This window comes from Atheta coriaria, unplaced genomic scaffold (genome assembly GCF_025399875.1).
Source record: "Atheta coriaria isolate IRGN ID8LTWV9N9 unplaced genomic scaffold, Caltech_Dcor_3.1 hic_scaffold_10_pilon, whole genome shotgun sequence".
NCBI lineage: Eukaryota > Metazoa > Arthropoda > Insecta > Coleoptera > Staphylinidae > Dalotia > Dalotia coriaria.
Genome location: NW_027045452.1, coordinates 4152993 through 4179800, shown reverse-complemented (window position 1 = coordinate 4179800; position 26808 = coordinate 4152993). Strand labels below are relative to the sequence as shown.

Genomic DNA, 26808 nt, shown 5'->3' with positions numbered 1-26808 from the left:
GTACTTTTCGACCTTTCGTCCTCGTCCTGGTTCGAACGAGTGCGAATCGTCGTACACGAATGGAAAAGCAGCTCTGCGTTCGTGAGTTTATGCGCATTCCTCTCGTCCTTCACATCTAGCAGCATTTTGTTCCGTCCTGCTTCGTCCTCTTTCATCAACGCCATTTTTACATCTCTAGGAGGTCTTGGTTTTGCTGCTACATCTGTGATACTACTTCAACTGAAGCGTATGATTATGAGATGTGTCCTTGCCTCTTTTACTGCCGGCTTCCATAATCGCTTGCTACTATAACATTTATTTTATTTTCGTTGCCGCGCTGTCTGATCCTCTAGCCTTTTTACGTTTATTTCGCCAATCAGAATTAATTCTCCAAGGCGCAGATTCGCATCATCAGGCTTTTTTTAGCGCCCCTCTCGGCATTTTCGGTAAAAGCTAAAGACGCGCTTCAGTTAAAACGTTTTCCCGCCTCCATCAAAATTTTCACTGCCTTGCAATTTGCGCGTTTTGGGGAGGACGTATATTTATTTTTCTAATATAGGTTACTTACCGATTCTGGAGGGTGTCGATCAAAGCCATGGACGATTTTCCCTCAAAGGCTTTTAAATATATTTTTTATTTTCTTGTCAATTTTCAAAGCTTTATGCAGAACTGAAGTTACCATTAGTGCACTGAACGCTTTTAAGAATCAACGTTAAGAAAATTACCTTTGTAAACGTCATTTCCGAAAGCTATTAACCGCTAGATGTCGTTAGAAGTTCGAGGATCTGTGGGACTGCGGCAAGTTCGCGTGAAATTGTATTATTCGTATCATTTTCTGTTTTGATTACACGCACAATTGATCCGAACCAATCAGAAAGGATGATTATGCGCCGGGCGGCGGCAATTTCGCGCATTAAACGGTTCGTAACGTTTAATTTTAGGCGCATAAATCTGGTTTAGCTGGCACTTGGGAACAGCTGCACCTGTGCTGTGTGCTGGGTGAGCATAACATCCTCATTTCGCGCTTACTACTCGAGGTTACTCTCATTCAGGGTGAAGCGGCAGCGGCGGCTGTAGCTAGTAAGTAGCGTGCGTCGTCAAGGGGGATGATTCCACCCTGGCAGCAACTATTCCCGGCCGGTTCTTTTGCCAAAAAAGGGGCGAGACGCGTTATACGAGCATTTTTATACGACTAACCGAACGTAAACTTGAATAACTTTCCATGGCACACACAATAAAAACGTAAAACGGTAGTTTTTTGTTGTTTTTGGAATTTATTAGTGGAATTTATTGGCGCGTTTTGGGAGGCATCGTAATAAATTAAACGTGGGCATTAAAACAGCCGGGCGCGCGCGTAATTGCGAGCACCGCATTGACAAGCGAGCGCGATAACGTCATAACTGATAGGTGAATTTTTCGATGCGTCTTTTTACGGCCACCGCTCGCTCATTTGCATTTTAATTGTGAAATCCGCGCGGACCGAGTGATTTAAAAATTGAAACGGCACGGCGTCATTAGCCGTAATCATCGTCGCCGAGGCGCGCACAAATTTCGATCGCACCATCGCCCACATTGCACATCCGTTTTACAGGGAGAAAAATAGCGCGAACAATACGTGTTTCCGGTCGTTGCGCGAATTCGGCAGCGACCTAGGAAAAACTACCTGCGTGTTGCGTGCATCGGCAATAATTTATTATCAGCGTGCGCTGTTTGCGTTCACGTTCACATTTTCATTTTTGCATTTTGAATTCTCGATTCGCATTTGGAATGTGTACTTTTTATGCCCGAAGCTGACTGAATTCCGATGCATGAAAAATTGAACAATGCCAACATAGCAGCAACATTTTTCGATACAAGCTTACCGGAAATGATCGCGATAATTAAAAATTCCGTAAAGTTTTGCATGTGAGAAAAAAAAATGTCGCTGCGCATGCATAAAAACAACAAGAGGCTAATTAAAATTGATGCACCCTGTCGTGTCGCTTTCCACTTCGGCTAGCGCTCTTAGTTTGCCAGGGCGCGAAAATGCAGACGGATGAGCCATTAATAAAATGTTTGATTAACACACCCGTACGGTGTCATTTCATGCCATCCCAACGGACGTATCAAAACATTTTCTGTTAAAAATACGAGTAGGAAATTTCGAAATTTTACAAATACGCTTTAATGTGTCCAACAATGCTTGGGACACTCTTGCTGGTTATACCAAGTCAATAGAGTGGTGTAGCGTCGAAAAGTGACCAGCAGCAAACAAAAGTGCCGTACTTTATTATTTTCTATTATTCTGTTAAAGTTAAAAGTTTATCGCAATGAAATTACGAACGCCGTTTCGCGTCCGGCTTCGAACAACATAAACTTTATTCGAAAGGTTGTATCTGTCCAATATAAGTGAATTTATGGTCGCTTTTCTTCTGATGTTCTTCTATGCGTGCTTCTGCTTCGTGTTTCGCTGTCGGGTCAAAAAATTCGCACAGATAACAAATCGCATTGGAAGTTTGTACAACTCGAAGCATCTTCTGCACCTAATTTTAGCCAGCCGTATTTTTTTGATTTCAATTATTTTGACAAAAGATAAAACTGGATAAAACTAGTCATACGATTGGAGAAACAAATGTTTTGTAAGCCGTCGATAAAATTATGTTTCATGATGATGTATGAACGACAAGTCCTACTATAAGTCTGCCAGCACGAAACTTTTTATGCGTCGTACTCGGTAAATGGATTTATCGTTGTTTTTCCTTCGTTTTGTTTTTCTTTTTGCGCGTAATGTTACTGCGAGGTTTTTTTTGCTTTGCACTTTCGTGTGGTGGGACTACTCAACCTCGTTTTCTCTGGAAAATAATCGGATTTCGCCGGACTTAAATATTCCTCGTATATTTTACGGTTTTATTCCGGCCATTCGTCCCCGACTTATCCATATTCGCATGGCGCGCTCGTCCATCGTCCTCTAAGCTCATGTCTACCCATTGAGTGGTGGTGTGTGAAAATGTGCAAATCCAATATTGCCCAGTCGGACCACAGTGTAAATTGCATTCAGGAGTAAAGTCCATAAAACTTTAAAGTAGTCGCCCGAAGACTGGCGCGGAAAATTGAACCTTCTTTATTTCTTGTCCGGAATAAAACATCTTGTTTGAGGAGATGAAGACATGGTGCAGAGTCGGTTATGGCCGGAGGGCATTCGTGATCATTTCGTGCGATGAATCGAAGCGAACAAGTATCAGAACGGTGTACAATCGTTTCCCTCGAGGGCTGCAAAGGTGCCAACCCATCAAACCAATCTTCTATACTTAAATCTTCTTTTTCGACGATCACAAAAGTTGATTCCCAATGGAGCTACTCTTGGAAACATCTCTTAACTTTATTTAGCCGCAAATATATAACAAAATGTTTGCAACACGTTCTAATATTAATGTATATCTTGTTGCAGCACTTCGATTGTCGAAATCACATCCGAGTCATTCAGTCGATGGGAAACGGCGAGCGACTTTACATTTGCGGCACGAATGCACACAACCCGAAGGACTGGGTCATTTACGTAAGTAAACATCTTTTCAACCACAAAACCGCCAAGTTTGTCCACAGTTGTGATGACATGCAAATAGTAAAAGTTTGATCAAACGACTCGTCTACTTAAATAGTCAAATAATGTTCATGTTTAATATTCAATCTCAATCTCATCATGGAAAAACATGATGAAAGCTTTGTGTCGAGTAGCACTATATCAAAACTAAGCAATTGTTTGACTTGTAAATGTGAAGCTTTGCAAATCGCTGAGGAAATGGCGAAAACGAACATAACAAACAGACGATTTCTATATAATTACAGACATTGGAATGATGTAATACTGAAGTAGCCTCGGGTTTGTTTGCTTTGTTAGTTCTCGCTCAATTAACACGAGAACATCATCAGCTGTCCGCCGCTCCACAAGCTGCACTTATGAGCATATAAATTATTTAAGAGTGCAGAAATTACGATGCGCAATTTCTCAACTACCTACCTGCTTATGCCTGCTACCGGCGAAGGGTAAACGGACGGAACGCAAAGCCCAGTTCGCACGGAAAGTTGTTGCAGGCTGCGTTTGAAGTGCTTGGTTCGTTGTTTAAACGAACGCGAAATAAAAATTACTCACCATGTGAATTGCAATCGCGCTTACAATCACAATCATGCGAACGTACGCACGGCAAACAATTTTCCATGTTGGTGAACGATGCAATTGCTAAACGCTTCTGCAAATTGCAAGGTGAACTGTTGAGATATTAAAATATGCTCGGCACAAAGAAACTCGAACGTAGCGGGGTGGGCAAAAATATAAACAGCATTAAGCCGTTATTAAAATGCCTAGCAAATGCAGTCAAACCTGATCTTTTGTTATGTACATGCAGACATTTAATTAGAAATACTTTATTATCAGACAAGTTAGTAAAATATTCTTTCAGACTAGTATAAGTTTATACGGTAGTATTTAATTATAAAATTTGCACTAAATAGCAACATCAACTCATAAATGTAGCAACTATTTGATGGTGGAGGGTGTTTCTGTGGTTCTTATCCTTATCGCATTCGGCACTCGCACCACCACCTTACTTTCACCCGTGTTTCACTTATTTATTCCGCAATTCGCTTCCGGCACACAAGCTCGAGTTGAGAGTATCATTGACTGCGGTTTTAGGGGAGGTTATTATGTCTCCTATCTTGGGGTGGAGGTATATAGGTGCACTGTGCACGTCTGTGAGCGATAACGCCGAAATATTAAATTTTTAAACCCAAAATGCTTCATAAATGTTAATATTGTGTTGTTATTTGCAGTCTAATTTGACACATCTAAATCGTCAAATCTTCGTCCCTGGTATTGGGGCGGGCATTGCAAAATGTCCCTACGACCCCGCTGACAACACTACTGCCGTCTGGGTGGAGCATGGCAATCCAGGCGATCAAGCCGGTCTTTATTCCGGTACCAACGCTGAATTCACCAAGGCCGACACGGTCATCTTCCGTACGGACCTCTACAACCTGACCACTGGACGAAAGGAGTTCACCTTCAAGCGCACACTCAAATACGACTCGAAATGGCTCGACAGTAAGTGACATTTTTCAGTCCCGTTGTAGTGCATGGAATGCCGAATGAATTTCCGTTGATTCAGGCAGTTCGGAAAGTGTCTGCGCTTTGTTTGGATTGTTTTGGAGTTTGTTCAGCGTAAACACGCGCGCGCCTAACACAAACGAAAAGTTTGCGAGCCGCCAACCTCACCTCACTTTCTCCCCTCTCGGCGCAGAGCGCTGATGGTGCCGGCGGAGGAAAACTATTTTACCGCGCGGCATACTGGCGAAGTTACCGAATTAATTCCGCGCCATTTACCATAAAGCAGTACCTAACTACATCTAATTTATCGCAATAAGCGGGCGCCGTTTCCACCGCGGCAAACACTGCAAACATTCGTACCACCAAGTTTATCATTCGAAAATGTGCATCAAGAGGAAATGTACATTTCGAATGTTTTGGCCGGCGGATTTTTTTCGCACGATACTCTTGTGTGAAGACTGTAATTCGAGTTGGGAAATTCGACGACGACGACGAATTTCTTTTCTTCCCGCGCTCACTCTCTCTAATCTCTTTTTAGATTAGTGTACCACCGACGGTGTTTATTAGCAAAGCTGGGAAAAAGTCGAGAAAGGCGAGGGAATTCGATTCGTGAAAGTGCTATAACTACACAACAGTAATTTCCACATTTCCACATCGTCCTGTCGGCTAGAGAGGCTAGCGAGAAACGCGAGAGATCTATTCCCTATTCCCATTGAGAGTTCTAGTTGTGCTTTGCCAGCCGCCGCTCGGCTTTCCGCCAGACAAAAGCACCTCGCGCAGCCACATCGACGGCACGATAATTAAAACGGGGAGTTCTTTTTCGATTCAAGCTCGCTTGCAGCTCACTTTTTCGTTTTCCTCACACTTTTTGTCTTGCCCATTTTCGACTCTAGACTATGCTCCCAAATGGTTTTACTCCAGTGAGAAAGTAAAAATTTTCCTGCTTTTCTGGCTTCTTTTGTGATCAAAATTAATGTTAGTTTTACTCAGCTCTAATGCTTTTGATGTGGGGTAAAGTGCATGAAATCAGTGAAGACGACCCGCCATCAAAGACACTTATCTCGGGTTGAGTCTTGTCTCATCAATCAATATTCTTCGTCGCTCCGCGATGGAAACTCGCGAGCGTCCCCTTTCAATTTTCATGTTTCGGGTCTCACAAGCGACAATCAGTGCATCTAGCAGTGCCGTGGCAATGCGTTTCCGGAATATGTCGGAAACACCTTTGAATATCTTGTTACCTATTACATGAGGCACATAGGGTGCCTGGACGAGTTTTGGGTTGTGCCCGGTTTCCATGGATGCGAATATGCTGAATTACAATTTGTGTGAATTTATTTTCGGCAACAATCGGTGTACTTTGAAGAGGATTTACAGTAGTAGCGGGATTTAATTATTCTCTCCTGAAATAAACGCAGATTAGAGGTAATTGGATTGGGCTTAGTCGTTTCGTTCTGCGCGCCCGTTTGAAATGCGAACTATGAGCTCTCGACATGCCGATCGGATTTTTAAAGATTACATCTGCAGCGAGAAGAAAATCACTTTTTCGATTACGTTTCAGCCAATCTTATCAATCTTTCGCATTGTGGCGTTTTGATGCATGGGGGGTCAATCAATTTTGTACAATCCTGTATTCTTCTCTCTTTGCAGAACCGAACTTTGTTGGTTCTTTCGAAATCGGCGAGTATGTCTTCTTCTTCTTCCGTGAGACCGCCGTGGAGTACATTAACTGCGGTAAGAGCGTCTACTCCCGTGTGGCACGCGTCTGCAAGAAGGATACTGGCGGCAAGAACATCCTTTCGCAAAATTGGGCGACGTACTTGAAGGCGAGACTCAACTGCTCGATTCCCGGAGAGTTCCCGTTCTATTTCAATGAAATTCGTAAGTTGCACTATTCAATGATATTCAAGTCGGAACGCATATTGAGTTTCGAGTGGTTAATTAAATCTTATTCGATGTGCGTATCAACCCTGTTTTGATCTAATCTAATGATTCCGGTTGGTTTACTAGAATCCATCTACAAAGTGCCCGGCGACGATAACAAGTTCTACGGTACTTTCACCACCTCCACAAACGGACTGATGGGCTCCGCCATCTGCTCCTTTACGCTGGACGACATTCAAGTAGCGTTCAACGGCAAGTTCAAGGAGCAGGCGACCTCGTCGTCCGCATGGCTGCCGGTCTTATCGAGCAAGGTGCCTGAACCACGTCCTGGGACCTGTGTCAACGATACGGAAACGTTGCCTGACGCTGTTCTGAATTTCATCAGGTCACATCCGCTAATGGACTCCGCAGTCATGCACGAACATGAGAAACCAGTCTTCTTCAAGAGGGATTTGTTCTTTACCAGATTAGTGGTGGACAAAATTAAGGTCGATATTGGGGGCGCCGTCCTGGACTATACTGTTTTCTATGCCGGAACCAGTAAGTGCCTCATTATCACCCATGCTTAATAAACATCCACTGATGACCATTTAATTTGCAGATGACGGTCGCGTACATAAAATCGTACAGTGGACCAAGGAGGAAGAAACTTCGTCGATTCTCCTTGACGTGTTTGACGTTACGCCTGGTGAGCCAATTCAAGTGATGGAAATCTCTAAGGAGCACAAAGCTTTATACGTCGCGAGTGATTTTCGCGTCAAACAGATTGATTTAGTGATGTGTAATAGGCGGTATGACAACTGCCTTAGATGTGTACATGATCCCTATTGTGGATGGGACAAGGACAATAATGTTTGCAAACCTTATTCGCCCGGGTAAATATTTTATATTTTTAACATATATAGTAGTTTTATTTTTTTGTGGTTTTTAGTTTGCTGCAAGATGTTTCCAATAGCACAATCGACGTTTGCGATAGTAGCGTGGTGAAAAAGAAAATGGTCGTTACCTGGGGCCAAAGTCTTCATCTCGGGTGTTTCCTGAAAATGCCCGCTGTACTTGCTTCGCAAACAATTACATGGTATCACTATTCCAAGGAGAAAGGACGCTATAAGATTGTATTCAGGCCAGATAAATATATCGAAACTTCCGAGCATGGTTTGGTGATCATTGCCGTGACAGAAGCAGATGCTGGCCGATACGACTGTTGGATGGGGGCATCTCTGCTTTGTTCGTACAACGTAACTGTAGATGCCCACCGCTGCTCGCCGCCCGCAAAGAGCAACGACTATCAGAAGATTTACTCAGATTGGTGCCACGAGTTTGAGAAGTACAAGAGTGCTATGAAGACCTGGGAAAGAAAGCAAGCGGTAAGTGAACACAAAGTTTATGTAGTTGGACATTTATTTATGAGTCTCATATTTATTATGATTACAGCAATGTGCGTCAAGACACAACGACAGCAACCAGAACAGCCACCCAAATGATATCATACGGCCTGTAGTCTGATAGCTTATTAGACATGGTCCGCTCGCATTGACATACCTAGGAATACCGATCTACTGGACGCGTGTGCTATTCGTGTAAATAGTGTATCTTCCCATCCACAACGTAAAACGAAACACTCGACATTTTGGAACATTGAATATTTGTCAAATCATAGTGAATATTGAAAAACGAACTGAACGTGTTCAGCGATTGGGAAACTAAGAGGATGATATTCGGTGCAAAACCGGAAATGGGCGGATGCATGCACTTTGGAACATTAATAAATTGTAACGTTTACGTCGAGTGACGAAAGCACCGGGTGGGACTGTTAGAAATTTGTCGAATTGTGAATTGGTCGCGAAACAATTGACTGAAATACATGTAGTTTTACGTTTCCTGTTATGTTATAATTAACTTTTAAGATAATTGATAAGATAAATAAACATCAATGATCACGAACCATACCAACAAAACATCTCGCTACGAGAATTTAAGAAAGCGGATGTAATTTTGTGGAACGACACATGTTTTATGCGAAAAGCGGTTATTTTTAAACAATAAACAAAGGAAGAGGATAAAACCTAGATTTAAACATAACATATTACAAGATATATAAATGAATAATCGACTTATAAACGATATATAACACAAAATACCTATTCATATAAACATGAAAAATATAAAATAATTAAATTGTAGGTCTGTGATATACATGTGTCGTAATGATGTGAGATGATAAACGTGTTTGATTTCATTTTGTTGCAGACTTGTTTTGAGACGCGAAACAATCATAAGTTTGATTTTTGTACAAAAAGAAAAATGATGTTAAATTTAAATGAATTGGTGGATATTAACGATAGATATATTCAAACATGAGCAAAATAAACAAGGAAACAAAGGAAAAACTAATAAAAATTACATTGGACCAAAATAATGGAAATGGTTATTAATTATATTTGCATTGCAAAAAGATAATGATAATGATTTACGTACGACGAAACCAATTCAATGCTTGTTTGGGCTTGTTTCGTCGGCATGATGAATCATGCTATAATAAAAACATAAAAATATATAAAGAATTTTAGCGCGTATGAAAAGCAATACTTTCCGCTTGCAATGTCTTGGTCCCTTTCACACACCTCTTAAAATTTAACATAACGTAGATCTAAGCAAATCATTTGGTATTGTACTTGAATTAATTTATTGATTGTGTATATACAGTTTTTCATGCGGATTACTCACACGAAACACTCTGACATTAACCGCCTGCCATAACGCTGAAGGCTGGAAATCAGCGTGATTGTTGAACGTTGGAAGTTGCCAAACTTGTTATGCTTTGAGGTATATGTTTGATTGTTGTTTTTTTTTGTGCTGCGCCAGCGTAATGGCAGCCGGTTGCGAATTTCATAGAGTCTCATCAGACAATCATCCAATCACTCAAATACCTTCAAAGTGCGAATGGAAATTCTAGCGAGTCTCATTTCACGTCATGTTAACTTAAACTTCACGAAATGTCGGAATATCTTAAACGTTTTGACGTATCTTCTTTCTATAGTGGATAAGCTAACGTTAATTTCGTTAAAAACTACATTTATCTTGTAAATACCTATGTATAGTTATTTATAAACGAAGAGTAAACCGAATTGTAAGGCGCAAAACTGAGTTCCATTTCGTTGAGTTTGTTTTTAATATGTTTAAACCGAAACTTATTTTATTCTAAACATCTGTAAACATAGAATACATATCTTGATCACTTGCGGATAATTCGTAATTTAATCATGTTTGTAATATGTGTCGTTTAGCCATTGATTGAGTTAGATTTTAAGTTTTTACTTTTGTACAACTTTATGTTTTAGATCAAAATTATACTAAAAATGTAAAAAGGGCAGCTTAAATCGAATTGCTTCTATGAAGCAATCAATTCATTGTAGTGAATTAGTTTATATTTGATTAATTCACTTTATTTGCCATTCAGTTATGATAAAATATTTATTGTAAACGTATACTTATCATATATGCTTTGAAACACGTGTTAGTTTCTTTTTTAGATAAACTAGTTTCATATATATAGAAAGTAACGCGTGATTCTAATACTGTAATTTGAATTATCCCAAACGAGTTTAATTTTATTTTAAGTTATTACATACATTTCTACATCAACTCTAATGTTTGTCATTTTCCTTTTACAAAAATAATTGCGTTAACAGTACTACTCTATAATTAATGACTTGTTCACGGTTTGTAAATACGTTACAATAACTAAGAATATTCTTACTGACTAATTGCCATTGATGTGCGAATCATTAATGGTTTTACATAGTGTAGAGACGAAAACCTCCCATTGTATATTGTAATACATTAATGCTACATTAATTGCTCTTTGAAATGAGATCTATTCATTAATATTGAATAAAAAATAGATAAATAATTTGCCTGTTGTTTCATTTCTCAGAAAATGTTCCAAGAGTATATTTAAGATACTCTTGTCCTCAAATTGTGAAAGCCTGATATTACAGTCAGAAACTGGTATTTTTTCAGTTGATGATTTTGCTTCTCGTATAATAGTTGGTAAGTTCTTCCATACAAGCGCAACGTCATAAATAACCACAGTTATTTTAATCCGTAATTTTAATAAATAATTGTGTTGTAATTGTTAAGAAATAGGAAGTTATTTTGCAGGGCCCCTATTGATCTATTATAATAAGTTATTGTGGTTAGTTTCGATCGGAAATCAGAATTTAGAAATTCGAATTTTCTTAATGCCACAAAAATGATTTCAATCTCATGTTTTCGAACGCCGGAAGTAACATGTAGTAGGATCATGCAGAGGAGTTTTTGCGGATATGGGTGCTCAGAACAACTGTAAGGTACACCCAGTAGACCTGATTCAAGACGGTCTCACCGTCTTTGCAAATTCCAGAGTAGTAGTTATGCAATGCAGCATCAATATAGCAGCAGCAGCAGCAGCCTGCTTTGTTCTATGCTAAAGTACGTTACTCACAGCCTTTGCCATCTGGGTTTAAAGAGTTTCAAAATCGTGGAAAACTCGTGCTTTAAAAGTGGAAGTAGGAAAAGTATATATGTTGCTTAACTTTGGTGATCGCAGGAATGCATGATAATAAGTAAGACGACGACTGTTGCCTGAAGGGATACTATTAAAATCGTATGTTAAGTATCATGTGCGCTAAACCGCATTTTAGTCCCGGATTACAGTTTCTAACAAAGATTAGCAACTTGATTTTCCCATTCCATGTTTTAGTTTTCGTTTTTGAACTTTTGAATTTTAAAATTACAAACGACTTCGCACACTATTGGAAAATGCATGTTTTTAAATACATGGGAGTTAAGTTTAACTCTGGCCGTCTATTACATCACCCAATGCCCTAGACAAACTCGATGTCAACGCCGCAAATTTGGCAAAATTGTTTATACACTAAACCGGTCGAAGCGACGGGAAGCATAAGTCAACATCGCGAGATTGTGTTTTGCTAGGGGATCACAATAAATAAAATTATCCTCATCTGTATACAATTTTTGAATTTCGATTATCTATACTATAAAAATGAATCGCAAAAAGTGTTGGTAACCGCTTTCCTCAACAACGCCTGGACCAATTTGGCCAATTCTTTTTTTTTTAATGTTCGTTAAAGTCAAAGAGTGGTTTTGACGGCGAGAAAAAATCGAATAATTGCCGGGAAAATGTGGAAAAGCTGAGTTTTCTACCGAGTTGTTCAAGCCAAATACGACAAACGTATCGAAAACACGTCGAAGTGTTATCACATGCATTAGGCAAAACACCTGCCAGGGGACAGCTGCAATTATATGCGTTGTTCTCTAAGTTCACTCCAGACTGCAGCTGCATCATTCTTGCAACGTTAGCAGGAATATCCCCAAGACCTTCATTTGCTTCAGCTTTGTTATTCATTCGCTCTTGAGCTTTTGTGCAGGTTACACGGTAAATAAATCGTAAAATCAGCAAGAGTTTTGTTCACTGCATACCTCATCCACATAAATATAGATATAAATCTAGAAAACCCATGTTTTTTACATCGTCAATTGTATGTTGCCTGTTCCCGTGTTAGAAAAGCATCAAATTTGTTTGTCTATGAACCAGGTAATCAAACAAAAAACATCGTATATCACAAAGCACTAGAACAAGAAACAGTCACATTCCTAATCTGACAGAACGAAGTCTGTCGGGTCCGCTAGTACTTAAATAAAAATTCTTGTTTGAGAGAGACCGATATTGAGTGTATAATAAAAAAAAGTCTTACCAATTGAGAAAAGTCGCGAGCACCACGCTTCTACTCGCAGGTGAATAAACAAACACCTTGTTTACTAATATTTCGCAACGTATCAAACATAAAGAAAGAACAAAACACATTTACATTTCGTAGAATTCCAGCCGAATAAACATAGTCCTCCTTAGAAGAACTTAAGTCACCTTGTAAATACAAAGAAACACACGTGAAGCAACCTGGCAATGGTACTGACTCAGTACTACTGAGTAATATATGAGTAGTTCCTGAGAGCGCCACGGAAATGCTTAATTTGAGATTTTTATAGTTTCGAAAAATTTAAAAAAGATAATAACAGTTTTCTATATTGGTCAATGCCCTTTCAATTCTTACCCGAAAGCAGTCAAATTAAATAAAAATAGCATTATGACAAGAACGCACTCATGCAGTTCCATAACAAACACAAAAAACTGATTCATTTTAAAAAGCTAAACATAGGATAAAAATGTGATCAATTTTATTAACCAGATTAAAGTATGTTTATATATAGGTATAAGAATTAAAGCAAGTGCAATAAATCAATGGTTAGTGCCTATTTTTTGGCAATGTCGCAGTGCATCCTCCAACTTATAAACCAAATCTTGCATTTCTAAAGTAGTACACCAAAAAACAAAATCTTCCAATTTATTAATTTGACTTTCAGCATCAAAAGTTTCAGTAATAAACTTTACTTTGAACAGTGGCCCTTGTGATAAGTCCAAAGCACTTGACTGTAAACAATCAATCAATCAATAAATATCAAGCCAGCAAATGTTTTGAAGAACCTACTTTAATCAAACAGTCAATTTCCCAATCAACATCAACAATGTGAGGTAAATGAGATCCAATGTTACCCAATTTTAGAGAGAGATGCAATTTGTGTGTGTCATATGCTTCAGCTAATAGCTTACTTCTGTTTGTTCCAATTTTACAGTCTTTTGTAAGCAATAAATAGGCCTTTTCCTTTGTAGTATCAGTTTGAGCTAAAAACAGCAATGTTTTTAGAATAGCTGCATGAACCTCTTTGATAACATCAGCCTTTGCTCCATACAATGACTTTACATCTAAAAAAATAAATAAAATATATTATAAGTTTTGGATAGATATGTAATCTATAAATTATTATCAGCCTTACCACTTGTTTTTGTGTAAAGAAGGTCTAGGAATGTAATTTCCAACAATTTCTTGTAAGTTTGATCAGATATCAGATTCGAATTATTTAATATTTGTAAACTGCTCTTAATGTCGTCTGACAGGGCCATTATGTAATAATTTTAGCCATAAAATGAACAAAATTCACTTGCAAGTTCTATTTGTTAGCCTGAGAGTTCACTACTATTGACACTACACCGCCCTATCCATCAAAACATAACCCTAAAATAAAGAAACGCCGATAACTCGTCTGCAGTAAAAATATATTCAACGTATAAATAAAACACGTATGGAATAGTTTTATAGAATGGCTTCGTCCGCAACAACTGTTAAAGCCTTTTTCAAACGAAAGTCGGTGAAATACGGTTTACCTTTCCTTATCTGTGTCCTTGGAGGTTCATTTGGACTTAAAGAATTTGCCCAACTCAGGTAGATATCATTTTAACATTATATTTGATTTGTAATAGCTAACTATAATTTCGTGACAGGTACACATTTTCGAAGAAATCCTTAGTTAAGAGGGAAGATATAAAAAGTGCAGGAATTGACATGAATGATCCCAAAGAAAGCACAATTGAAGTGCAGTATGAAAAACTAAAGACAATGGATATTGACAATTGGGAACAGGTGAGAGGACCACGGCCATGGGAAGAAAATGTATCTAGTTGATTATTAGTTGTTACATAGGTATTATTATAAAATAAAATTGTAATAGGAGTATTTGTATATGCCGGAAGATCCCCTATTTATATTTCCGAACTGTGGCTCAATCTACTGTTCGATCCAATAATTCCGGCAAATGTCATTCACAAACGAGTCTACCCGACCTCATTGTAGTTTTACACTGATCTGTATATTATACTGAGTGGTATAGCAATAGCCTAAAATTAAGTGTCCTAAACTGAACACATAGGTCATCCAATATTTTTTACTTGCGTTTTTCATTATCTAATTATATTGTTCAGGTATTAGAGGAATAAATTATACACTTGTCGAGTTCTTCGAGTCAGTGATATTGCAATAGTAAATAAGGTAACCATTTTATTACAAGTCGAGAACCCTTCACATATACAAAATAGTTAATAATTAGTTAATATAAATATATAATTAATATAAATTATGTTCCTGGTTAATTATGTATCTGGAAATGCATATAATTTTGACCAGGGTTAAATGACAAATAACATTGAGCCAATCGGGGGCCGGAATTATCGCACGCCAACCTCGTTATTTTGACTTCAAATCGGCCGCTCGAGCTGAGCACATCCGCAATCCAGCGTTGTATACAGATCAATGAGTTTATGGTTAGTTTTGTGCTTTTTACTAACGGCACCTCAAACAAACTCAAGATTGCTGAGTGAAACATGGAAAATATGGTACATTTTGATCGCAGTGACGATGTTCAATGTTCATCATTTGTTAGGGAAGCAAAATTTTCACTTAGTAACCCATTGCCACTGAGATCTAAAGCGCGGTATGAAGATGCGTATCATAAATTTTCACTTTGGAGAAATGAGAATAATGTTAAATCACTCTCCGAAAATGATATTTTAAAATATTTTCTTGAACTGGCTGCAACAATCCAGCCCACATCACTCTGGTCTCGTTACTCCATGCTGAAATCCACTTTAATTATTAAAGATAATGTGGACATTTCAAAATACAAAGAGGTGAGAAGATTTTTAAAAAAGAATATTGAAGGTCACAAGAGGAAGAAATCAAAAATCCTGACCGTAGACAACATCAATCAGTTCCTGACAACAGCTTCTGATGATGACTTTCTACTAGCTAAAGTGGTACTTGTTTTTGGTATTTGTGGTGCAAGTCAAAAGCAAGAAATGAAAGATATTTTGATGAGCCACATTGAGGACACGGGTAGTCGATTAATTGTGATACTCTCTAACACAAGAACAGAATTAGAGAGTACTTTTGTAATAAATGAACGATTTTATCCGATTGTAAAAAAATATATGGCGCTACGTCCACCAAACTCCGAACACCTCCCATTTTTTATTAAATATCACAAGGGGAAATGTTGTAGGCAGGTGGTTGGATTAAATAAATTTGGATCCATACCTAAAATAATAGCGGAGTTTTTGGGTTTGCCTGATGCAAAGCAGTACACAGGCCACTGCTTCCGACGGTCATCCAGAGTAATAGATAATGGAGGAGATTCATCCCAAGTTCAAATACATGATGACCAGCGGTCTTCGTCGACAGACGAAGAATTCATTGATGAAGAATCAATTGACAGCAAAACTAATATAGCGCGCACAATTACGTCGCAAATGTTTCCAACTGAACGCGATACATCTTCCCCATCTTCTACAGCCACTAGTATAGACAAAAGCCATCTTCTAGATCCTCTAGAAAATAACGATAGCAAAGAACCTCCTACCCATATTTTTAACATGGAAAATATTAGTTTTACCACCAACAGTTCTTCAAAACCTATTAATTTTATTTTTCATAATTGTAGTGTAACTATTAATAATTATCAGTCCTAAGCAGTAATCATTGCCATAATTTATTTTTTGGTTCAATCCTTCATAAGGAAAAATCCTTAGATTTGCAGAACTATATCAATATTTCGCTTGCAAGATGAAATAGATTTTCGAAAAATCGCTGCGAGTATAATTGTTATATACCATTGTTTTCAACTCTAAGTAATGAACTACTACAAGGATATTTTGTAGACTTATATTCTGCCTTACTACAATTTTTTCCATTACAACTATTGTTTCGCACATTTCTTCATATACCACATTTTTATCTTTATATAGAAATCTAGTTCACATAAAATAAATCAAGTAAAAAGAGTGAATGCGTTGATCTATTTACAAATTTATCAGTATTCAAACTATAAATTATGTTCAATTTTCCAAATTGTAAAAATTAGTTATCTAATCAAAACAGTAATATAAAGTCAAAGCATAATAAATTTCTTAAGTAAAATGTTCGACCGATATCAAGAAAATGTCTTCATTTGCATTTGAAGAAAATAAAGATTGCAAATAAAATTGATCAGTTAATTACATCTTATGCTCAATTGTTTGCACAGTCGAAACAAATAAATTCACAAGATTAATAGGAGGAGCGCACATTATATCGTAATATAAAAAGACTTTAATTTTTTCAAATTTTGATTTTAAGACAACTACTCGTCGTCCCAATCGTTAATCAGCTTGTTTACGGTAGTTCCCTTACCCTGTTCAGATGTCTGCGAATCCGTGTCCTCCCAATCGTTCAACAAGGTGGAAATTCCTGCAGTTTTATCTTTGATTTCCTTCGTCGTGGGTGTATCAAGTGTTTTCAGCGAGAGTTCATCAGTCGTGGTTGGATCCTGTGGTAAAACCTGTGCCGGATGTGCGGTTTCAATGTCATCGTCAATCGGAGGTTCTTCAATGGATTCCGGGATCGATCCGATCTCATCAACAGTCGATACAGTGGACAATGTTGATTTTCCTTCGATCAATACATCGGTACCTTCTGCCGCTTCTTGTTCTACTTCTTTACTTGAGTCCTCTTTCGGCAAATTCGGCAAAGCGTCAAGTACATCTGTCGGTTTAGGAATATCTTCAACAAGTGTAGTATCTTCATGATTATCATCTTTTTCGAGCCCATCGACAACGTCTTCAGATGTTTCTACATTTTTTTCAACACCTTTACCTTCCTCGCCGTTAATTTCTGTTAAACCGATATCAGCTTCTGTTGTTGCAGGTACAGTTTCTTCAACTTCTTTTTCATCAGTTTTCAATACTTTATCTACCTTTGGTGTTGTGGTTTCACTTGAAACTAAACCATCGACCTCCATTGGTTCGTCAGGACAGTGTTCAGAAACTGATAAAGATGCTGATGTTGTGTATTCGTCATCGTCGTTCTGTGTGGACTGCTGCAACAATTCGTTTGCTGAATCAGCACTTATCTCTAAAGACAAATCAACATCAGATGACACTGCAAGCTGCTCTTGTGTTGTTTTATTGGTTTCATTTGCTGAAATTTCTGTAGGTTCTAACAAATCTTGGGGAACTTCAGTTTCGGCAGGTGGTTGAATTGACGTCAGAGAAGATGTGGGCACGTCTTCAGCTACCGTAGGTATCTCTTCTTTTTCAATGATCTCTTCGGTCAAAATAATTTTTTCCTTCGAACTTTCCTCCGGTTGAGCAGGAGTAGTTTCTTGCGAAGATTCAGTCGTTCTTGTGATCAATTCCGAACATTCATCAACTCCAGGAAGTTGCTCTTGAGTGATTATTTCTTGTGGTGTTTCCAAAATGCTAGTTGGTTTAGTGTCATCATCAATATCCATAGGTTCAGGCTCTGGTTGATTAACATCAGGGATGTGTTGCGCCCCAAAATCCGTTGTATCCGGCTCAATTTCCTCGATAGTATTAATCAACTTGCCAGTGCCTTCCTCTTCAACCGCAATGACCTTTTTGTCACTGTTATCCTCAGATACATCCTTATCCTCCAGGATTTGATGCTCAGGCTGTACTCTCATCGTTGCACTTTCAGTCGTAACTTTCTGCGCTTCCGTTGTAGTTGTAACATTCGATATAGCCGCAAGCGAATGACTTTGTATTTCCTTCTGAATCATCTCTATGCTCTCACCCTGCGTAGAAATGGGTAAGCCATCATTATGAATCTCCAACATGCCCGTCTCCGAATTCAACATAATATTCCCCTGGCTAGTAATATACTGATTCTGCTGTCCATCTACTGGATGGCTGTATAACACAACAATATTCGAGTTATCATTGTTAACATCATCATTTCCATCATTGTAATCATGATCAGTCAAAACCATCACCAACTCATCAGTAGAGCCAATATCAGTTTGACCAATATTATACGTCTGATCTTGGAGAGTAGGCAATGTCATATAATTCTGTTGATTTGAAATCTCCGTTGAAGTTTCCTGACCGCTTTGTAGAATAAACTGTTGCTGATCATCCAAGACAACTATATCAAACGGCCCTAAAGACGTGTCAATATTTCCATCCTCAATTTGCTCCGTAGACAATTTTTCTGCAGGTTTTTCAGTCTCCTCCAATTCTGTCTTTAGGTGTTCATCATCCAGACTCAACATGCCATCCCTTTTCGCGTCATCAACATGAGTTGTCTTGCAATGCACAAACAACGCGGCCGCAGAATTCAATTGTCGTGTGCAATACTGGCAGTCAAAACTCAGACTGTTCTTACTATTGTGACCAGCTAGCTGCATATGAGCCTTAAGAGTTTGACCGTTTGTAAAACCTAATTTACAATTGGCACATTGTGCATGATGAATATGCATTGAATGGAAATTCAAATGCTTGGACATGATGTCTTTATCAAAGGCGACGTACGAGCAACGTGTGCATTTGGGGAAGTTGACACTCCTAGGCGGCACAACGGCGTGCGCCATATACATGTGGTAAGTCATCTGCATTGGTAATTCGTACATCTCACCGCAGTGTTTGCACTCACGTGCATCAAATTGTTTATGATGTGCGTCGGTCATATGCTTGCGATATAAATAATATAAAACAAACTCGACGGGTTCGCCGTTGTTCGTACAAGTCGTGCATTCCCAGGTTTGTTCAGCTGCGCGATTCTTTTTCGAAGATTCTGCGTCGGTTTGTGAAGATAGAGGTTTGATAATTTTTTTCGTTTGAATATTTGCAGCTGTGGCAAACGTTTTAATTTTAGGTTTTTCTTTCTCTACCGGTTTGTCTTCACCTTTTTTAGCGAGGATTTTTAGCCGGATGTTTTTGTTCTTTTGTACAAGGTGTGGATACTTTTTGAAAACTTCGCTGATTATTTTTGAATGGTCTACTTTCGTTGATGATGCGCGTACCTCGACAATGTTCTCTTTCTCGCTGGAAACTTTTGCTTTCTTCGCTGTTACGGGAGACAGCACTGTTTTTCTCTTTCTATCAACGCTCTCCACGACATAATCGGGATCATCTGGATCATCTTCCTCCTCATAGTCGGCCAATCCCGAGCGTATCTTCTGTTCTTTGACATAACTCTTCAAATCTTCCATGTCAACTGAAGAATTCGAATTGTAGGCTTCTTTCTCTTTCGGCTCCGCTGTTTTCTTCGTTATCTTACCACCTGGAAGTTGCCGCAAGTCATCGAAAACAGTCGAGTTAGACGTAGATCTCATTTCTTCCTCTTGTGTCAAGAGTGGTTTACTAGAATAGCTTATGCTATCAAATGAGCTATCCAATGGCATCAGATCAAACGGTTTTATATCATGCATATCATCATCAGGCCACTCAAATCGTGTTGGTTTTGGTGCGTTATCAAACCGCGAATTGTCTGAGGAAATACTGGTCCTTGTTTCTGGTGAGTAGGGTTTTACAGGATTAATTTGCACGGGCACTGGCGCATTTTTTCGCTTCCAGATGGGCAATTTCCGGCCAAGTAGAGGGAGAGATGTTTTTTCAGATTTTATCATTCTCTTGGGCTGTTGCAGTTGGTGATGGGTCCTAGAAATTTTCACCTTGGTCCTCTGTGCATCTAGGAACTTCAACAGAACTGTCATATTCATCAATTCTGCAGTCTGATAGAGGCGCTCAAAAATGCTGTGTTGGTATTCTAACACACCAGTATACATAAAATTCACAATTGGAAGAATTACATCTGCCTGCAGATCTGGGGGCATGATAAGAACATCACCATCCATGTCACACTCTTGCTCTAAGAGCCTGAAGTACTCAGTGCAGGCATTCATGATTACTCTGTGTACTTTCAGTTGGACATTACCCTCAAATTGGAGAGTGAGGTCACAGTAGTCAGTAGTGTTAAAGAAGACTTGCAGGCGCGACATGACAAACATGGCCCAGTTGTCCAGGCGCGCTTGTTTTGTAGTGTCCATTGTTGCAACAATAATATAACCTAAAAAATAGAGATTATAAACAAAACAAGTGACAAACATAGAAATCATCAAATTATGAACCAGCTATGAATTTACTGTTGAACAACACGTATGTAAAACTGGCGGTAGTGGAAATTATGTATAGGTTGTATTGACTTTGCTTTGATAAATAGATCTAACACACACCAGCGCCTGGCCATTTTTGTTTGACCAAGCGCTACAGCATCGAGTAAAGCATTTGAGAAAACATCCGCTGTAATCAAATACATCTAATTCAAATTAACTGACCTTTTTTCCATATACTCTGGCTACTTTTAATATTTATAGCTCCATCTCTATGAACCGCACGAACGTACGTGTTAAACGCAAAACATGAACGCCGGCGGTGCGGACGCAGCTATTCACAAGCGTCGATCGACCGCCTGTTTCTTCCTTCATATTTGCAGGTGGCGCATCGGTCGCGATGGCGTCAGCGCATCAAGCGTCGCTTTTATTTTACGCAAAAAAACGTTATATCTCAAACAAAACTGTTCAAATATCACAAAAACTAAAAGCACCTATTAAAAACTGACCAATATAAAAAGGAATTACTGTAATATAATACCAATATAAAGTTGTTTTATGATAAAGTTTAAATATTTAGTTCTGATTTTCGACACTAGTTGAGAAATTTTTCTAAGATTACGTTGGTATTACAAAGTAGAAATTGGTAGAAATCGCAAGGCGGCCATCTTGTTGCACCTCTTTTATGATACTAAAAATTGTCAGTAGATGACACTCATAAATTCAAAAATAGAGCTGATAAAACAAACGAATACGAGTTTTACAATAATAGTGATCATAACTCATTGGAAATCAAAGTTTATTTTTTATCAGAGACTCTTGGTTTGTTTGGTAAGTTATCAAGAATTGTTTATTTATATACAAAAATTGCACAATTAGAAGTAGACAACACGAGCCAACGGCGCAACTTGGTTAGCTCTACAACTAATTACAATTCAACCAATCGTTAATAGTTATTAATTGATAATCCACGTGGAATATACGAACAATAGTTTAAGATTTTAAGCATTTCGATACTAATCGAAAACACAATGCAACCTTACAGTACATATCAACAATATTCCGGCAGTCAGTAACTTAATTTCTTTGGTGTTTCTTTAAGAAGCCGACCGCATAACATAATTTATAAGTATATGTAGTAGTTTGTAATATTATGTGTTATGCATAGACAAACCAATTGTGCAATTATTATTCGGCATTACAATTCATGCTAATGCTGGATGAAGTGTCGTGTCGTGTCATGATATCAAAAATAAGCATCATTTCATCTTGTATCTAGTATGAAATGGTTTATCTATTGCATGTATGCACGTACCCTATTAATCAATACAATATTGTTCATGTAAAAATACACTTCGTTATACTCATCACGTCTGATATCTTCGTATTCGTCACTAAACTCTATTAACGCACGCAATCGTTCAGTCTACTAGTATGTGTGCCTACAACATTTAAACAATATAATAAATACACATTAATAATAAGGAGCATAGCAGACAGAAATGTTTAAAAAACAAAGCCCTAAAATATCGTAAAACAAAAGAAGCCTAAACAAAACAAGGGGTATATCACATCACGGTATTACTATAGTAGTTTCCTTTCGAAGTATTAAGAAATGAGAACTCTGATCAAGACAAAAAGCGGCGTAAATACTAAAACTTGGTAAATACTAGGTGCTTTTTGTATAATTATAAGTGTTTGTAGGTTTAATACTTTAATCCCTAAAGATTCTCAATAGTTATGATTGTAACTAAGTTCGAAAACGGGAAGAATTCGTCCTTAAAATATAAACGCTATGATTAAACTCCTACTTAATAAGAGAAAGCTCGTTAAGTTAATTCATCATATCAATTAGACACGAATCGGGGGCGGCGGGCGGACTTTAAACGCAAGTACGGAAGTATTTCGTTCGTTTGCAAGCACTCAAACGGTCTCTTTAGCAATTTAACACGACTACAGTGTTATTGCCAATTTTAGATTAATTTCTAATTAATTAATTTGTTTGTTATTGTATGGTTTCACGTGCCGCGGCGAGTTCGATTTGATTTGCATTCTAATTGTTTGTTGTCGCATTGTTTTGTTCGATTTCGTGCTGGTTTGTGTGTATTTGTTTAGCAGGAGATCACTGTCGGGCTGATCAAAGCGGTGATTCATCGAGCCTCTTTGGCGGTCAGCTTTTCGATTAATTCTTGTAGAGGTGCTAGTTCGCGTCTCTCGATTAACACAAATTCCTAAAACGTCATAGCAACATCAATAGAGTTAAATAAACAATCCACAATCCTAGTTAAATGTACCTGAACAAAAAATATGAAGTGCTTGAATGATGTGTTCAAATGTGCTTCTTCACCAAGCTGAACCACTTCGCTAAAGTGTTGATGATAGATGTGGGCGTAGACTCGAAAGAGTCGTTTCAGAATCGTTTTGGCAATTGATAGAAAATTCTTTGGAAATGGTACACCTAAAACACATATTGTTTTTTAAATTTGAACTAAATTATTCAGTGATAACACTTTTATATAAACCACTGACTTCCTATAACCACAAACACTACTGTAATGAATGAATCATCACTGAATGGTAATACATACCTATTTTTGATGGAAACAAAGTTTCATCATCCAACTGATCCTGCACCCAAGTCATTAAATAATCAATATACTTTGGTGCTGAACACTTGATCGGTTTCTTCACCGTATGTCCATCTGCCCAATGATACTCATATTTCGGACCCGCCGACATAATTGGGCAGCTCTCTTCAATGCAAAACTCAGTGATTGTTCCATAGAGCATATTGATTTGGTTGAAGAAATCCACAGCTTGAATTTGTGAATATTAAAATCGATTAAATAAATGTAAAAATTGATCATTTCTTACTGTTTACTGCCACCCATTCATTAAGATCCTCTCCTTCAGGAAGCATCACAGCTAGTCTTAGATTGCCAGACCCCAATGTGGCAGCTGCATGTTTCATCAACTCATACTGATGGGTTCCCTCCGGAATGTTCTTCTTTGGTTTGAAAGTTTTCGACGAACGGCTTCCACTGAAACCAGCGTAATTGAGTAAACGCAATAAATGCGATATAAAATCGCCACTGTGCTGAACTAATATGGACTATTTTTAGCTCATGTGACTTTTGGACAATTTTCGACCGGCCCTGGCCTTGACTACTTACAAAAGGAAGCTCATCGTGAAGTCCTATCCTTGGGGAAACAAATGCGTAAAGCTGAGAGGCTGTTCCGCCGCGATAATTGTTTGTAGTTTTGTTGCAATTAGTGTTAAAATCAGTTATTTGTCAATGACCTCACTACCACTCGCACTCACACACAGATGTTTGTGACATTTTCCTTGACACTTCCACTTCCACCGGAAAACAAATTTTAACGAAGATAAGGACGTAAAATATTTATAAATAAAGCACAATTATATAAAATATGTTAAAAGGACGCAAATGTAATTTGTTCTATTAAATGTATAGTTCTAGACAATTTTAATTTATTTCAAATCTATGCAACAAACTTAAATCTTGAGTATTTTAATGCTAGGCAACCCTAAATACATTGGTGTATTTGGTACAATATTTACCTACATTTTTATCATCTCCACCTGATCTATACTTGTCCACACTATTCATTCCGATTCTTTCGAATAAATCTACCAGCAATCATGGATGCCACCGCAAGGAGGCAAGATATGCCTCCGGAGGGTGGCTACAAGGCCATCAACTACAAACGCGTACCAGCGAAGACCTACTTCAGCGGTTTGTACAAATTATTCATTTTCCCATTACATAACATAACCTTTTAAAATGCAGCAATATTTACGATGGATGTTTTTAAAAAACGATTATTTCAGGTACGACTATGATTCTGGGGTACTTTGCTATGACTGCCGGTGCTGCGTACGTTTATTATTTAACGTGCAAATCAGTGCAGAAGGACGAGATCGAACGACGATCTGCCAGTTTTGCCCTGCAGCCACTCCTGATTGCAGAACGCGATCGGGAATATTTGCGCCAGTTGCGACGTAATAGGGATGAAGAGGCAGATCTTATGAAGAATGTGGAGGGCTGGAAGGTAGGTACTTGGTATGGTGAGCCAATTTACAAGACCACTGACAAGTTGGTGGAGCCAACCATGCAAGACTTCTATGTGCATGCTAAGAATAAAGATCTTACAAAGAGGGCTCATGTTCCACTTCTGTCATAAACAACAAAAGTGAAGAAATATTTAAACAAACTGTCATACTGTAGATAATTATAAAACAACTAGAATAAATTAAATCATGGTGTATTTTATTTTACAAAAAATTTGTTTATCCAAGTTTGCAGAAAGTTATCAGAAATAAACAAGAGAATATAAATATGTAACACACACAATGCAACTAATTAAAAAAGACATTAAGCTGTTTTAATATAAAACAATTTACTTTGATTCTTGAAAATGCAGAAAAAATAACACAATTCTTAAACAAAATATTTAAAAATTTTGTCTCTAACAGATCAATTAAGGGTCATTCTTAAGTAATTTAAAAGTACATGTAAACATTAAAAGGAATGTTTAATCACACAGCTCTGCAGGCCACAAGTATACAATACTCTATTGAACCATTTAGCATCTCTTAAGAAATCCCTATGCTTATCAACACATTTATAACTCAAATTAAATTCGTTTCCTTTACAATTGTAAACCTGCAGTTCATTTGTATCACCAACAACAGCCAGCAGATTTGACTCCTGCTCAAACTGTATTTTGTGAATATTTTTCTTGTGACAGTTCTGAAAAGTAACAAAATCCTGAGGCATCTTCACATCCAACATGTACATACTTCCAGCTTGTGAGCCAACAATCACAGTATTCTCATCCACTGAACTCCAAGCCACACAAGTCAAACTACAGAATTCATTTTTAAATAATTCAATTGCAACTCCTTCAGTCCTCACATCCCAGAGGCAAGCTCTCCTGTCTCTTCCCACAGAGACAAACAGATTTTTATCACTACTCTTTGTGTCCACCCCAGTAATTACATTAGTGTGATAATCTGTGAAGTCCCAAACTTGTTTAAGATTACTACTGATATCCCACTGTGAGATATGATTATCTGAAGCAGTGAGAACTTTATTCTCATCTTTCCATAGGGATATTTGTTTAATTACTTCACTATGCTCAACACAATCTTCTATTTGCAAGCAGGCTTCATTGTTATCATTCTTTACTTCAGCCTGAGATAGAATTTTCAGTTTGGACTCACTTTCAGAGATAATTTGTCTATTGTTTGGTAAAAATTTACCATCAAAGATAATGGGACTGTTGTAGAAGGATTCGTGTTTAGCGCTGTTATAATCGTCGAAACTTGCGAATACTTGGAGGAGCCCTGCCAGAAGGTTGCTGTAACGTCCGTACTGCCAACAAGAAAGTGCCCATCGCCGGAGAAGTCCATGAAGAGGGTGTCTTTGTACATTGAAGGACATGTCGCCGGTGAAAAGGCTGAATTCATCTGACGGTTAGGAGGATCGACAAAATTAATTTCCATTTTGCGCTGGAACCGATGCACTTGTAGACGAATTTATTTGTTGAAAATTTTGTAAATTGCGAGATATGTTCGCATGTTATTGTATTAACCTCAAATTCATTTGAAATGTGGGAAAACACTTCGTAAAAGCTCGTGAAGTCTGCTTGACACTTCAATTTTATTTTCGAAATTTTAATGTCCAATGTAAAATTTATAGATAGTTAATAATTCTATTGTTAAAAATATATTGTAAAATCACATTACGCTTTATAATATATAAGAAATTAGTATTATTTGGAATATTTTAGATTGGCAAAGCTAAAGTAAAGCATGACACACTGTATGCAGTATTATCTGTCAAAAGGTGTAAATAATATTTGTTTTCGTGGTTTACGTGCCTTCCACCTTAGCTCTTCAATTGTTTCTAATTCGTTTCAAGTTTCCTGCAACCCGATCTCGTTTCAGTTGCCGAGGTTGCTACAGTTTCGTATAATTTCTAGTGAAGCCGATGCGTTTTGTG

The 26808-nt window shown here is 38.0% G+C and overlaps 7 protein-coding genes and 1 long non-coding RNA gene across 10 annotated transcripts in view; 4 read left to right on the top strand and 4 right to left on the bottom strand.

Moving 5' to 3' along the window:
• Sema2a (Semaphorin 2a) overlaps positions 1 to 10853 on the top strand; it is a 205556-nt gene extending 194703 nt beyond the window's left edge. For both annotated transcript variants that reach the window (XM_065314776.1, XM_065314775.1), the window contains 7 exons: positions 3407 to 3514; positions 4786 to 5056; positions 6707 to 6937; positions 7067 to 7480; positions 7542 to 7815; positions 7872 to 8307; positions 8375 to 10853. In XM_065314776.1, the coding sequence (XP_065170848.1) occupies positions 3407 to 3514; positions 4786 to 5056; positions 6707 to 6937; positions 7067 to 7480; positions 7542 to 7815; positions 7872 to 8307; positions 8375 to 8446 (1806 nt within the window). In that variant the 3' untranslated portion in view covers positions 8447 to 10853. The remainder of the gene's footprint in view (positions 1 to 3406; positions 3515 to 4785; positions 5057 to 6706; positions 6938 to 7066; positions 7481 to 7541; positions 7816 to 7871; positions 8308 to 8374) is intronic.
• Positions 10854 to 13158: 2305 nt separating this feature from the next.
• On the bottom strand, positions 13159 to 13974 carry LOC135801340 (COMM domain-containing protein 3). The gene is made up of 3 exons (XM_065314777.1): positions 13838 to 13974; positions 13492 to 13766; positions 13159 to 13433 (listed from the first exon to the last, which is right to left on the bottom strand). The coding sequence occupies exons 1-3, from the start codon at positions 13962 to 13964 to the stop codon at positions 13242 to 13244; spliced, it is 594 nt and encodes a 197-aa protein (XP_065170849.1). The 5' UTR covers positions 13965 to 13974; the 3' UTR covers positions 13159 to 13241.
• Positions 13975 to 14143: 169 nt separating this feature from the next.
• l(3)neo43 (cytochrome c oxidase assembly protein COX16 homolog l(3)neo43) lies at positions 14144 to 14572 on the top strand. The gene is made up of 2 exons (XM_065314779.1): positions 14144 to 14283; positions 14343 to 14572. Exons 1-2 carry the CDS (start codon positions 14162 to 14164, stop codon positions 14521 to 14523), a joined length of 303 nt encoding a protein of 100 aa, XP_065170851.1. The 5' UTR covers positions 14144 to 14161; the 3' UTR covers positions 14524 to 14572.
• Positions 14573 to 16540: 1968 nt separating this feature from the next.
• Cp190 (centrosome-associated zinc finger protein CP190) lies at positions 16541 to 21138 on the bottom strand. 2 transcript variants are annotated; one of them, XM_065314773.1, is made up of 2 exons: positions 21005 to 21138; positions 16541 to 20736 (listed from the first exon to the last, which is right to left on the bottom strand). In XM_065314773.1, exon 2 carries the CDS (start codon positions 20714 to 20716, stop codon positions 17012 to 17014), a length of 3705 nt encoding a protein of 1234 aa, XP_065170845.1. In that variant the 5' UTR covers positions 20717 to 20736; positions 21005 to 21138; the 3' UTR covers positions 16541 to 17011. The 2 variants fall into 2 exon arrangements, with proteins under 2 accessions (XP_065170845.1, XP_065170846.1); XM_065314774.1 differs by lacking the exon at positions 21005 to 21138 and adding an exon at positions 20798 to 20952.
• A 464-nt stretch (positions 21139 to 21602) lies between these two features.
• On the bottom strand, positions 21603 to 24119 carry mats (MOB kinase activator-like 1). Its single transcript, XM_065313281.1, has 5 exons — positions 23953 to 24119; positions 23654 to 23820; positions 23368 to 23595; positions 23074 to 23237; positions 21603 to 23010 (listed from the first exon to the last, which is right to left on the bottom strand). Exons 1-5 carry the CDS (start codon positions 23964 to 23966, stop codon positions 22930 to 22932), a joined length of 654 nt encoding a protein of 217 aa, XP_065169353.1. The 5' UTR covers positions 23967 to 24119; the 3' UTR covers positions 21603 to 22929.
• LOC135800144 (uncharacterized) lies at positions 23694 to 24265 on the top strand. Its single transcript, XR_010550113.1, has 2 exons — positions 23694 to 23831; positions 23902 to 24265. It is a non-coding gene; the product is annotated as an uncharacterized lncRNA (long non-coding RNA).
• Positions 24266 to 24342: 77 nt separating this feature from the next.
• Positions 24343 to 25069, top strand: ND-B16.6 (NADH dehydrogenase (ubiquinone) B16.6 subunit). The gene is made up of 2 exons (XM_065313282.1): positions 24343 to 24537; positions 24633 to 25069. The coding sequence occupies exons 1-2, from the start codon at positions 24444 to 24446 to the stop codon at positions 24983 to 24985; spliced, it is 447 nt and encodes a 148-aa protein (XP_065169354.1). The 5' UTR covers positions 24343 to 24443; the 3' UTR covers positions 24986 to 25069.
• Positions 25070 to 25319: 250 nt separating this feature from the next.
• On the bottom strand, positions 25320 to 26653 carry vls (valois). Its single transcript, XM_065313279.1, is given in 3 exon segments — positions 25320 to 26144; positions 26147 to 26315; positions 26399 to 26653. Coding segments are annotated over 2 exon segments (984 nt in total). The 5' UTR covers positions 26310 to 26315; positions 26399 to 26653; the 3' UTR covers positions 25320 to 25323.
• Between the last annotated feature and the right edge of the window lie 155 nt (positions 26654 to 26808).